Source organism: Heliconius melpomene, chromosome 21, assembly GCF_056956725.1.
Source record: "Heliconius melpomene rosina isolate 202511_hmr_F chromosome 21, ASM5695672v1, whole genome shotgun sequence".
NCBI classification, from domain to species: Eukaryota; Metazoa; Arthropoda; class Insecta; order Lepidoptera; family Nymphalidae; genus Heliconius; species Heliconius melpomene.
In genome coordinates, this window is record NC_140409.1 from 14,098,339 (window position 1) to 14,112,374 (window position 14,036).

At 36.8% G+C, this 14,036-nt stretch overlaps 1 protein-coding gene across 1 annotated transcript in view; it reads left to right on the top strand.

Moving 5' to 3' along the window:
* The window catches only part of sls (sallimus), a 111,135-nt gene extending 97,431 nt beyond the window's left edge, over nucleotides 1-13,704 (top strand). Inside the window, exons 44-55 of the mRNA XM_085206653.1 lie at nucleotides 284-436; nucleotides 1,188-2,159; nucleotides 2,243-3,619; nucleotides 4,023-4,310; nucleotides 4,741-4,882; nucleotides 5,319-6,034; nucleotides 6,522-6,824; nucleotides 7,182-7,478; nucleotides 7,980-8,084; nucleotides 11,843-12,037; nucleotides 12,515-12,811; nucleotides 13,020-13,704. Coding sequence (XP_085062779.1) covers nucleotides 284-436; nucleotides 1,188-2,159; nucleotides 2,243-3,619; nucleotides 4,023-4,310; nucleotides 4,741-4,882; nucleotides 5,319-6,034; nucleotides 6,522-6,824; nucleotides 7,182-7,478; nucleotides 7,980-8,084; nucleotides 11,843-12,037; nucleotides 12,515-12,811; nucleotides 13,020-13,213 — 5,039 coding nt within the window. The 3' untranslated portion in view covers nucleotides 13,214-13,704. The remainder of the gene's footprint in view (nucleotides 1-283; nucleotides 437-1,187; nucleotides 2,160-2,242; nucleotides 3,620-4,022; nucleotides 4,311-4,740; nucleotides 4,883-5,318; nucleotides 6,035-6,521; nucleotides 6,825-7,181; nucleotides 7,479-7,979; nucleotides 8,085-11,842; nucleotides 12,038-12,514; nucleotides 12,812-13,019) is intronic.
* Nucleotides 13,705-14,036: the final 332 nt, after the last annotated feature.

The following is a 14,036-nucleotide window of genomic DNA, read 5'->3' on the forward strand; positions in this document are numbered from 1 at the left end:
TATTTTTATATGGTAAGTTTTAATTATAATAACATAATTAGTATTAATGATCAGGAAACAAAATAATAAAAAGCGTAAGGCACTTTCCGCTGTATTCTGAAGGCATTACGTGTTGAGTGGCGGCTCGTTACCAAAGCAAGGAAATGAAAATATTAAATATTTCCTCGAGTGGAAATCGAACCCACAACATGTTGCGCTTACAGTCGCACGATTGTGCCCCTGCGCCACGACTGGCATTAACAGATCGCTAGTTTAATATATAAATTTTATTTGCTTCGCACAGAAACAACAAATCAGGATTGGTGGTTTGTCCGCAAACATCTCACCGAGGAAAAAGGTTGGGTTCCAGCACAATATCTCATGGATGAAGTGAACTATACGTTGTACCTACAGAAGAAGCTAAATGAGAAAATTGATAAGCTACCTGTATTTGAAAGTAAGATTTGTCTCTTATATTATTAAACTCTGTTTTATGCAATACGGACGCAGACCACAAACTACGTTTTCCTGCTGATGGGTGACGGATGACGGATGGTTCAGCAGGAATTTCTGTTTTTTGGGAAAAAACCGGATTCTGGAAAAAAAATTGCAAATAGTAATTACATGCATAAGTTTATGTGATTTTTTCAGTCAACAATAGTCGGGATATATCAAAAGCCCATGTAGTTAAAAAATGCTTTTCCTTATGATAATTAATTTTTATTTTTTTCATGAATGCACTTAATATTTTTTTGTGACTTTTTATTCCTATCCGAAGGAAACTTTTAGTGAATATTCTTCATATGTATTTGTAGTTTTAAAAATATATTTTGAAAAGTACAACAAGGTCAAATCATTACGTAAAATTAAATTAAATCAACTTCACCCTGTATCCGCCAGACACCAGAGCGAAGAAAGGGAATTTAAATTAATATTTCATTTCCTCGAGTGGGGATCGAACCCACAACCAGTTGATTTTACAGTTATACTTAGTGTCCCTGCGCCATGACTGGCCTCCATAGCATATCAAGTAGATAGCAGTATGAAATAAGAACTGTTATATATATATAAACACAAGCACTATCGTAATTGCTAAAAAATAACACAACTCCCACCAAAGTAAACTAGTTAATTAGTTTTAACTAGCTAGCTATGATGTAAAATATGACTTAAACTTTGTGTTATGTAGATGATTTTCTTTCTTTTAGAACCAGCGTCTGAGGAACAAGCAGTTGCACCAATATTTGTGGAAAAATTACGTCCAAAACACACACCGGATGGTTCTACTGTCCAATTCGAGTGCCAAGTAGAGGGCTATCCTAGACCCCAAATAACGTGGTTCAGACAAACAGCCATTATCAAACCTTCTCAAGACTTCCAGATGTACTATGACGATGACAATGTAGCCACATTGGTTATCCGAGAAGTTTTCCCAGAAGATGCCGGTACATTTACTTGTGTAGCCAAAAATGCTGCAGGGTTTGCTTCCAGCACAACTGAGTTGATTGTAGAGGCCCCATTATCAGATCATGGTTCAGAAATGACAGTGTTATCAAGAAAAAGTCTGTCTAGGGAATCCTCGTTAGCCGATATCTTGGAGGGCATACCTCCAACATTCTCTAAGCGTCCAAAAGCGCAGTATGTAGATGAAGGCACTCAAATATTCTTAGAATGCAGGCTAGTTGCAATTCCAGAACCAGATATCGCATGGTTCTTTAAAGGAGAAGAAATTATGCCTAGCGAAAATATTTCCATAGCGACCGAATCTGATATGCATATGTATTGCAGTGTTCTCAAAATATCTGACGTTAAGAAATTCCAGGAAGGTACATACACTGTCCTAGCTGTGAATAGGGAAGGGGAAGCGAGCTTACCAATTGTTTTGAAGATCAGAACAGGTGATAACGAAAAACCACAAGTAATTGAACCATTGAAGAGTATGATTATCAGAGAAGGTGAAAGTTTCGTGCTGACTACGCAAGTTGTAGGAACCCCTGAGCCTAAAGTAGTGTGGTATAAAAATAATAAGCCAATTAAAGGGTCGTCGCAAAAGTCCGATGGAAATATCCATTCGATAACTATTATCAAGCCAAAGAAAAGCAAAGATGATGGCGTTTATACTCTAAAGGCAACCAATTCTGAAGGTACCACTGAGACCAGCGCTGTAATCACTATTGAAGGTATGCTATTACTAAGTTTTTGTACTGAACTTCAATTGCTTCTTTATAATTATTCTTATTAATGTAATTCGTCCTATTTTCAGAACCTACAGAAGAGAACGCTGAACCACCACTATTCATAAATCGTTTCCAAGAATTGACAGTTAAAGAGCAAGGCACTATCAAACTTAACGCTAAAGTCACAGGCAATCCAGTACCAATCATAACTTGGTACAGAAATAATCAAATTCTGACACCAAACGAAACTATTACCCAGAACTTCGATGGTGAAAACATTGAGCTAATAATCACAAATGTTGATTCTGAAATAGATTCTGGTGATTACAAATGTGTGGCAGCAAATTCAGCAGGCAAAGCTTCTCATGGAGCTAGAGTTACCATCGATGTAGACAAAGTAATGTTCGTTAGAAATCTGAAAAAGCGTTATGTCACTGAAGAAGGCAAGACAGTGATTCTTGAATGCGAAACATCCCACACAGTGTCCACGAAGTGGTACCATAATGGAAAGGAACTTAGCGGAATGGATCATAGAGAGATTATACAAGAAAGCCGTATTCATAAGCTCAGAATAAAGAAATCTAAGCTTACAGACAAAGGAATTATTAAATGTGTTGTAAAAGACCAAGAAACTAACACTGAATTGATTGTTAACGAGACTGTACCAGAATTCATTAGGAAATTACAAGATTTCGAAGTTAAAGAACGCGATGTCGCCATTCTAGAAGTCGAAATCAATTCAGAAACAGCAGATGTTATATGGGAACGTGATGGAGAAACTATCAAACCTAAGAAGAACAAATACGAATTAGAGAAACGTGGAAATGTCAGAAAGTTGTTTATTCGCAACACATCAGTTCACGACGAAGGCGAATACTCTTGCAAATTACGCGATGATTCTTGCACAGCCGAAGTCACTGTGGTAGAACTGCCACCAGAAATCATTACAAGACTAAAGGACCAAAATGTTAATAAAGGAAATAAGGCAACATTTGAAATTGAACTCACCAAGGGTGATGCCTTAGTAAGGTGGCTCAAAGATGGTTCTGAAATACAACTTTCTAACCACATGCAATTAACAATTGACGGGAAAAAACAAAAATTGAAGATTTACGACTGTGAAAGTAGCGACGAAGGTGTTTACGCGTGTGAAGTTGGCAACGACAAGTGTACTGCCAAACTGATCGTCAAAGAACCATCTATCGATTTCATCTTAAGACTACCAGAAGTCTTAGTGGTTCCAACGAACACCGACGCTTATCTTACAGTTGAAATACCAGAAGAAGATTTAGATGTGACTTGGTTCCGACGAAAAACAGTTTTGGAGGATTCGGAGAAGTTCACGTTAATCTCTGATGGGAAGAAACAAACACTTATTATCAGAAAATGTACTGAAGACGATCAATGTGAATATTCCTGTCAATTATTAGACACGAGGTGTACGACTAGGTTAAAAGTGGAAGGTAGGTGGATTTTATTGTAAATGTGGAAACCTTTTTACACAACATGCGACTTAATTAATGCAATTATAAGAATGAATAAGTAAATCATATTTAATATGCTTAACTTAAATAAGACTTAAATAAAATTTTACTGAATGCAATACTATTTTGGTTCAAAACTCTTTTAGAATAATAATCTTTATAATAACTCTTTTATTAGACCAATTTTCGAAATATTGCATGTTCAATGGCTGACCTCAAATCCTTTTTATGACTCAAATCCTTTTTATGACCAGAGCGAGAAAAAGAAAATAATTAATTGCTCCTATGTGAAATCAAACTCACATCCGTCACGACGGCCTCAAACGGTAGTCTTTCAACTAAACGAAAATGCATGTACCTAATTCAAATAATATTATTCCAGTAATAGAATTTCCACCGAAAATAGTGGACTATGAAAAGGGATACAGGGTAAAGAAAGGCAGTGATGTTACTATCATTGTCCAATATGAGGCAAACCCTCCACCCAACGACGAATGGGTTGTCAATTCAAAGATCATCAAGAAATCTAAACACACAAAACCTACTATTGATTCTATGTCTGCCAATCTTACTATAAAGAAAACTGATAATAATGACGCCGGTACTTATAAATTGAGATTAGAAAACAATTGTGGGTACGCTGAAATTGATATTGAAGTTGTTATATTAGGTGAGTTTTATTTATTATTGACTATTTTAAGTACTAGAGATTATAAACTTGCTTTTTTATGTATTTTTATCTTGTTTTCTTTTCTTTTATATATAATATAAAATATTTTTAACACAAAGAAAATTAAAACAATTTTATATTTTATAACACTATTATATTTAGCAAGGTATTCATTTCTTTCACGCCTTATCCTGTGGGATAACAATATAATCAGCCTAGTGTTAAGTTACTCAATTATCTATTTCCCGTTCATTTTTCGAGGCGTTATGTGTAACCAGAGCGATAAAAATGAAAATAATCCATTACTTTAATTAGAATACAAACCGTCGCGTTTACAGTCTGCGCGAGGACAACTTCAAAATTCCTACATTCGAAATGTTCAAATTTTTTTTTTTTTATTTAATGTTGTTAACAAATGTTAATTTTCCAGATATCCCATCGCCTCCTAGTAAACCTAACATTCCGTTCGTAGATGACACGTCTGTCAACTTATTCTGGACTGAACCTAAAGAAAAAGGTTTTTCGGAAATCCAGAGCTATATCCTAGAATATCAAGAGGAAAATACTATTGAGTAAGTCTAGTTTATTCAATATAATAGATATAATAGATTTTTTATTAGTCTATATTTCTGGGGCGGGCACCAGACTACTCTGGCGTGTTCGGCCCTCCTTTTTCCTACGCCTATGCCGTTCCCATTAAGACACTTCCCCCACTTTCCGCCGAATCTTTCTAGAGGCATTGCGGGTTGCCTCGTTCACACGCTTGTGCCCCAGCACCAAGGCTAATAGGATTTCTGTGAATTATATAGTCCCTTTCATGATGATCTTCCAAAATTTCCTGCAGTAGTATTTAGTTTTTATGAATCTGGATGTCTAAAAATATATTTAACTATATAATATATTAATTGCTCATATGTTTAACATAAAAACTTCCAATAAAATCTTTAAAATCTTCCAACCACACTTGTGCATTTGGAAAACTAACCGAAAAATAATTATGTTCTATAGATGGATCTCAATAGAAAACATAAAGAAAACGCAATATATCGTTGAAAATCTGAAACCTCAATCATCTTACCGATTCAGAGTATTTGCCGTAAACGAAATAGGTGTCAGCGAATCTTCCGAGATTACCGATTACATAAAAATAGAGAAAAGCGCCAAAAACCAACCTCCTACTGTAGAGAAATCTTTGGAAGACTTGGTAGGGCCAACAAACGAGGACGTCGAATTAACTTGCATTTTCGGAGGAACACCTGAACCTAAAGTAATGTGGTTTAGAAATGGCAAACTATTGAAGACAGCCAAAGCTACTTATATAAATAGGATTGCTTCGTTAATAGTCACAGTGACTAAAAATACAGAGGGAAAGTATAAATGCGTTGCGAATAATGAATTCGGTGAAATAGAAACCTCATGTACAATAGAAATAAGGGAAAAACCAACAATTATAATTTCTGATGAAGAATTCGATCAAAAACATACAGTGGGAGATGATTATAGTGTAACGGCTAATATTCGTGGTGTTCCTGTACCAGAAATTATTTGGTATAGAAACGGTATGAGAATAGACGAAAGGCACAAAGAGATTGAGGTAGAGACTGAAGAAAACACCAGTGTTATAAGAATAAGAGACGTGAAGAGATCTCATTCGGGCAAATATATGATTGAAGCTGTTAATAAAGCTGGATCGTGTACTGTTGAAACTTTATTGCGGGTTTATGGTAAGTTTTTGTGCGTTTTTGTTTTATTCAGCTACACGCATATAGCAGTGTAGGCAGAGAACTTAGTATCGAAGAACTTTGTTCTCTTGAGTACAGTATCTCAAAACTGCATGCCACTCACACTTACCCAAGAGGATTGAACCCACAACCATCGCATTAACTGTCTGACGCGTCCCCTATGCGCGCCTTAATAATTCTATATTTATTTTATTAATTTGTTTATATAGGTAAAGTTGTAGTGGAAAAAGACATATATTTTGTAATATTTTTGTTATTTATCCATTAACTGAGTTTTCCAAAAATATTGATAATATTTCAATAAAAAAGATAAAAACATGAAACATTGTAGGAATGAAAAAAATGTAAATACAATCAACAAAGAATGAATACCAGAACATTTATCTATACTTACTATGTAGTGATTTAATTATATTTACATACACACACATTAATATAAACTTATTTACAACAAAAAAAAATTTTTCAGACAAACCAAGCAAACCCGAAGGACCAGTATTATTAAAGGAAATTAGTCGTGCATCAGTCACAATAGAGTGGAAGCCGCCATTAGATGACGGTGGCTTAGACCTTATTAAATACGCCATTGAAAAGCATGAACCCGAAATTGATGAATGGGTCAAAGTAGCTGAAGTGAATAAAGATATAGAAACATACTGTATACAGAAGTTAAATGAGAATTGTGAATATATGTTCAGAATTATGGCCCAAAATCCTGTAGGAATATCTGAGGCATTGGAGAGTGAGCCCATTGTTATTAAGAATGCGTTGGGTATGTACTTTTCCATTCAGATTATTTCATTTATTTTGCTTCACGCTGTGTCACGCAAACAGCGGAGTAGGCAGATGGAACTTACTCCGATCCCCGCGCACGCCCAGTTATCGCGTTATTAGGTGGCGTGACTCAATTCCCCCATTGTCTTTTTACCAGTAGAAATAAAGATATTTCATTCCACTGAATGAGATCGTACTCACAAACGTCACGTTGACAATTAGACACTATGTCGCAGCGCCACAAAGATCTCAAATTTTTGACTTGAACCAGTAGTTCTTGACATTCGCGCGCTTCGGCGCTTCTTCAGTTTCATAATATTAATGATATTTTCAAATTTAAATATTCTTATTTCAGATGTACCATCACCACCTCTAGGTCCATTAAGATTCTACGGAATCGACGATAATTCAGTGACAATAGCTTGGTATCCATCAGAGAAAAATGGTGGTTCCGCCATTTTGGATTACACGGTGGAAACAAAACAAGATGGCAAGAAATGGAAAGAAGTAGCCGTGTCCAAAGAAACCGAAGCTAAAATAACTAAATTGGTGGCCAATATCGGTTATCAGTTTAGGATATACGCAAGAAATGAAATAGGTACCAGTTTACCGTACACCTCTGATGAGAAGATCGTTATTGGCAAGACTTTGTGTAAGTATTTCATTTGAAGTAAAATCACTCAATTTATTATTATTTTTTAATTTTGTGGCTTTCTCAAGATTTTTGTGTGTAATTTATTTTAGCGAATTGTGAACCCATGACCATTTTGTATTTTTAGATTTTTGTAATTAAGCTTTGAGTTTCTTTATATTGTTCTAATTATTGACAATGATAAATAATAAACGAATAAGTTAAACTCCTTCACAATATGGCGATTTTTCCTACAATTTAATATGTCAATTTATCGGTTATACATAAACTTGTAATATTATTAAATTTCACATCAATGAATAACAAAATTTTAAAATTATTAATTATAATTAAAAAAATTTTTTGAGTTAATGAAAGTAATTTTAATATAACAATGTTTATAAATTTAACTTTTTACTACACGTCAATAAATATGGAAAATAATTGTAATATTATAATTGTAGTATTTTTTCTAATGTTTTTTTCTCATTTCACTAAAATACATATAATTTCCCCTTCTAGCGCCTCCATCACGCCCACAAAGGTTCATAGTGCGAGAGATGACGTCACGATCAGTCACAATACAATGGGCGGTGCCAGAGAGCGACGGAGGCAGCGTTATTACTAGTAAGTACCTACTTATCTGTTATTCCAGGGTGTCCACCAATAAAGGGTGTCCAGACTAATATATTATATTATATATATTGGTTTATGGGCATACGGGTACGCGACCTTGCCTCCAGGAACCTCGCTGGAAGGGCAATAAGTCTCGTAACATTGGACAGGGTTACCGGCGCATATGCACTGGGCCACTTTCGATTAGAAACGGAGTACCAGTAGTGCTTTCTGAAGAGCTTCAGAATGGGCTCCTTAAAGTTGACCGTCGCTCCGACCGCTTGATGCAAGTAAGGGTACTGATTGAGCGCGTTACCACAAACTTAACCAATGCCTATGCTCCCCAGGTGGGATAGGCATTGGGTGGGTGGGAGGTGCTACTCGCTGTACCGTCTACGGAAGTGGTCTTAATTGGGAGGGACTTGAACGGGCACGTTGGTAAGACTGCTGAGCCATATGAACGTGTTCACGGAGGTTTTGGACACGGTCTGTGCAATACAGAGGGAGAAAATATTCTGAGAACCTGTATTGTGTCTGATCTGGCCGTCGTAAATACGTTCTTCCAAAAGAATCCTCAGCACCTTATCACGTATAAGAGTGGGTACCACTCAACTCAAATTGACTACTTGTTGACCAAACGGTATCATATAAGCAGGATAGCTAACTGCAAAGTCATTCCAGGCGAAAGCCTGACGGCCCAACATCGTCTTCTTGTCATGGACTTTAACGTCACTCTGAAGAAGAAAGTAGCCGAGAAACATATCAAGTGGTGGTTGGTGAATGGACCGATGCAGACCGACTTCCCGGAGGTGAAGAAAGAGAGGTGAAAAGTCATAATCTTTCAACTAACACCGAGAGTGCTCAGGATGCTTGGGATAAGGCTCAGTCGGCAATCATTACGGCGGGCAGGCGAGTCCTTGGCCTTTTATGGGAGGACGTGTCATCGACTCCTGTCGGAGACATGGTGGTGGAATAACGAGGTCCAGGTGCAGGTGACTCGTGAAAAGAAGGCAGAAATCCAACTCTCTTGAAGACTGACTGGAGAACACAGTAGCTAAACGGTTGAGTAAAAAAGCTGTAGCCAGAGCCCGCAGTGAGAGTTTGCCGACATTGTATAATAAACTTGAAACTGTGGAGGGGCAGAAGTTCATTTACAAACTGGCACGTTCCCGGGATAAAGCGACGCAAGATATCGCAAAATGTCTTTGCGTCAGAGATTCCCAGGGCACACTGCTCTGTAGTCATGCCTCTGTGAATGAGAGATGGAGAAGCTACTATCCAGGAGTTGCTGAATACTCAGCACCCATGCAGTCTTCATCACGGCGGCATTCTGATCGAAGCGTGGAAATCGTTGGGCTCTCTGAGTGTGCTACTGACCGATCGACTTCAGGCTTCGCCAAGAGTGTACTATCGCTGAGTCTCAATATGGGGGCATACAGGGAAAAAAGGAGAGCTCTGCATGTGGCCTTTTTAGGCCTTTGACTGTGTGCCTCGTTAGAGTATCTGGTGGGCATTGTGATCGAAAGTGATCCCTGAGTCCTATATTGAGATTCCGCTTCTATGGTTAGGACTGCTGTTGGCGACACTAGACCCTCCGAGATTACAGTGGTGGTTCACCAAGGCTCGACTCTTAGTACGTTCTTATTCAATGTAGTGCTCGTTACTGTCTCGGCTCACATCCAGGAAGGACCAGCCTCCATGGCTGATGATATATGCCGACGACATTGCACTCATTGACGAGAACTGACTGACGCTGGAGCGTAAAGTGAACCTCTGGAAGGGTACGATTGAGAACGGTGGTCTTAAGGTAAATGTGTCGAAGATCCTTATAGGTCCTGAGCCAGCTGTTAAGTCAGAAAAGTTCAGGTACATTGGATGCATATGCACGAGTCTGGAGACATCGATCACGATGTCCATGGCCGGATAAGCGCTGCCTGGGTCAAACGGCGGGAGGTTACTGGTGTGGTCTGCGACCGCAGAATACCTCCCAAGCTCAAGGGGCTGATATACTCGTACAAGAGCATCATCCGACCGGTTCTTTTATACGGCATTGAATGTTGGCCAGCATTATCTCGGCACACTCAGGAGCTTCACGTCATGAAAATGAAGATGCTGAGGTGGATGTGCGGCGTAACGCGGTCTGACCGCATACTCATTCATTTGAGGTAGTCTTGGGGCCCGTGACGTAGCGGATAAGCTCCAAGAGTGTCGCCAGAGATGGTTTGGCCACATTACGCGCTGGTCTAAGAACTATGTCGGTTGCAAGTGCCTTGCTATACCAGTTCCTGGAGTGAGACCTCCCGAACGCCCAAGGAAGCGCTGGTTGGATAGATCGTGATGCAGGACATGATAGCCAATGGTCTAACCACCGAGGACGCAAAAAACCGTGCAAAGGTTGAGTAGGAAGGCAGACCCTGGCAATAGCCGGGATTAATGCCAGAACGAAGAAGAAGACTTACAGAATATATAATTAGAAGTACATAAAAAAACACATTGCAAAGTGTATTCTATTTACATGCAAACACCACTTGTAACAACAGTATACTTTATTATTTACATAGTTATTAATAATTTTATAATTATTATTTGAGTATGTATATTAATTTTATATGTATTACTAGCGTCCCGCTCGCGGTTTCACCCGCGAGAACTATGTCATTGTTAATTTTTGTCTCCATGACTACGTCCTAGTGACGTCTATGTAAAATTTGAGACTCCTAGCATTTGTAGTAATGAAGTTTCATACAAACTTTCGACCCCAAAAACAACCCCTTAAAAGTCGAATATTGCAAATTCCCGTCTTATAAGTAACACCTATGCAAAATTTGAGATTCCTAGCTCATGTAGTTTCTGAGATTTCGTGATGAGTGAGTGACCTTTCGATTTTATATATATAGATAAAGGAAAATTTATAAAAATCTAATTCTAATTTTCTAATAGCAACTGATGCTGTTGCCATTAGATATTTTTTTACTAAATAAAATTTTTAGTTTAAAAAATAAGTTTAAGAAAAAGATTTTTTGACCTGTGTCCCCACGCAACCCTTCCAAAGCATTTTTTTTTAAACCCGAGAAATATGAAAGAGAAACATAATAATGAAATAATACAAAATTCTCTGCTACAGTAGTGCAGGCAGAGAAAATAGAGGTACAACTCTCTGTTTTTGATTTAGTTCTGTACATTTAGATAGTGGACACTTGTAATAAATTTAAGTCGATCTAAGTAATGGGAATTGAACCCACAGCTGTTGTACATTATTTTTATATGTACGAATTTCTATTAAAAATTAATATTTTTGAGTTTGTATCATTTTGAAAATATTCAGAAAAAATATTACAAATTATTCCTTAATTAAGTAGGGTGGCGCAGGGGCGTGGCACAAGGGTGTGATTGTAACGCGATGGTTTTGGGTTCGATCTCCACTAGAGGAAGTGAAATATTTATTTACGTTTATATTTCCATTTCTTCGCTCTGGTGTCGAGGCAAAGCGCGGCGTTGAGTTCTGCCACTCAACACTCAGTGCCTGTAGAATTCGGCGGAAAGTGGGGAACAGAGTGTCTTAACACTAGGTTCCCTCCGCCTAGCCTGATGGGTGTGGGATACAGCGCGAAGCTGATTATTATTATTATTAATTTTTCTTTTGTTGCTCTATATTTTTTTATATAATACTTACTATTAAATTTATCATTCTGTTTCTCTTTCCATCTATGTATGTATAATCTATTATTTTTATACAAAATAGTAATTTTCCACTATTTTAAAATTTCCAGATTACATAGTAGAATACAAAACAGTTAAAGGCAAGAAATGGTCCAAGGTGGTAACAGTGTCGGGTTCTGTCCATGAATATTGCATAGAAAATATAAGGGAAAAAGATGAGTTATTGTTTAGAGTGTCCGCCGAGAACGCTATCGGCATCAGCTTGCCGGCGGAATCTGAATCTGTTAAATTGGCCAAGCATGCAAGTAAGTGTTGCTACGACTGTGCTTATAGAGACAAATTATATAATATTAATATTATATAATATCAATTTTATAATTCTCGCGATTTTTACTCAATTCAACGGCGCACTTTGCCCCGTTTCCAGAGCAAGGAAATGAAAATATTAATTATTTAATTTCCCCGAATGGGAATCGCCCACAATCTTCGCCCTTATAGTAACACGCTTGGGCTTCTGCGCCACGACGTTATCTAAGCACCACGTATGTAGTCAGACACTTCAGTTGGATGTTTTACTCAAAATTATATTTAACAATTTTTAGTTTATATAATATTTATATTAGTATAATTTGGATTTCTTTTTTTTAACTACTTACATAAACGTCCTTACATTAATATATAGTACATTATAGATGTATCTCAGCAACTTTTAGCATTAATTAATGAATAAATTAGTCCAAAACGATTATAACTATATATTAAACAAAACATCTAACTTCCAGCTGTTCCCACACCCCCGACCGGTCCTCTAGAAATCCGAACCATCGGTAACATAGTGGTAACATCGTGGGGAACGCCCGAGTGGGATGGAGGAGCGCCGCTACTGGGATACAACATAGCTATACGTGATGTTACCAAAACGATGTGGATGGAAGTTGGGAAAGTGAATGATTTGAAATATCACATAAAAGATTTGAACGAAAACCATACTTACATGATAAGGATTTTCGCGAGAAATGAGATAGGTTTGAGTGAACCGTTGGAGTCGGATGAACCGTTTAAGGTTATTTTGGGTGAAGGTGAGTGTTGGTTTTTTTCACATTATAGATATTTTTAGCCTTATGCTGTTTCCCGCATATATCAGGGTATATAGATGGTACATATCATGCATTTCCCCGATTGGAAATTGAACCACGACGCGACGTCGCTTTTAAAATAATATTTGTAACATTATATTTCATATTACATTTAACTAAATTCAAATATTCTTCTCTACATCTTCTCCAGATTCCCATGCCGATGAAGAACCTGGTGAACAAACCGAAGTAACTGAACCCACTTCCTTCAGTCAAACAACTACCTCATGGCTCCGTGACAACAACATGGACGCCGACATACAGTCGTATGCTCGAGGGTCATTACTAAGACGAGACGAATATTTCTTCAGAATATGGTGTTACGCGAAACAATTGTTCAAGTAATGAACGTAAAACTGACTTTTTGTATTTAAATAGCGATTTTTGACCAAAAATTCGAATTTGTTACCATTCAGCATTTAACGTTACCAAAATATAAAAGTCTTACTTAACGTTACCTAATATTACAAAGTCAGTATAACCAAAAAACACAGTGGAGGGTTTTTTATACCGAACGGTTAATAACTTAATTGTTAATCGGAAATGCATTTCTTTTACGGTTAACGTTTTTACGGTTACCTTTTAAAACCCCACTGTATCCTGTGATATGACATAGTTCGCGGATAGACGATAGATTTTTATAACTATTTATATTTATTTATAACTATTTATTATTATTTATTATGTAATGTAAATTTAATAAATGTAAGTATTTGCTTGTTTCGTTAATTTAAAGGGAGACGATAATATAGGTGCATATATTTTCAAGTAAATGCTTACATTTAGATGACATATTTATTTTACATATAATTTTTAAATATAAATTATGATTATTTTTTGTGTGTTTTATTTATTCTGTTTGATATGAATATGATTTAATATCATCCATATTTTGTAATTTTAAAACAATTACTTTTTTGTTACAGACTATTTTGTTCCTTATCTATTTTTTTTATAACTTCATGCTGTACCCCACATATAGCAGGATAGACAAATCTAACCTACTACTAAGTCATTCTGTTCCCCATGGTGAGTTATATCAGAGCGAGAAGAAAGAAACAATTCATTCATCATCGACTTTCTGTCTGTCTGTTCTGTCGGAACTTATTTAAATTTTACAGGGCTTCTTGGGAACATATATTTCTTATCATTCTTAAAGTGTAAATGG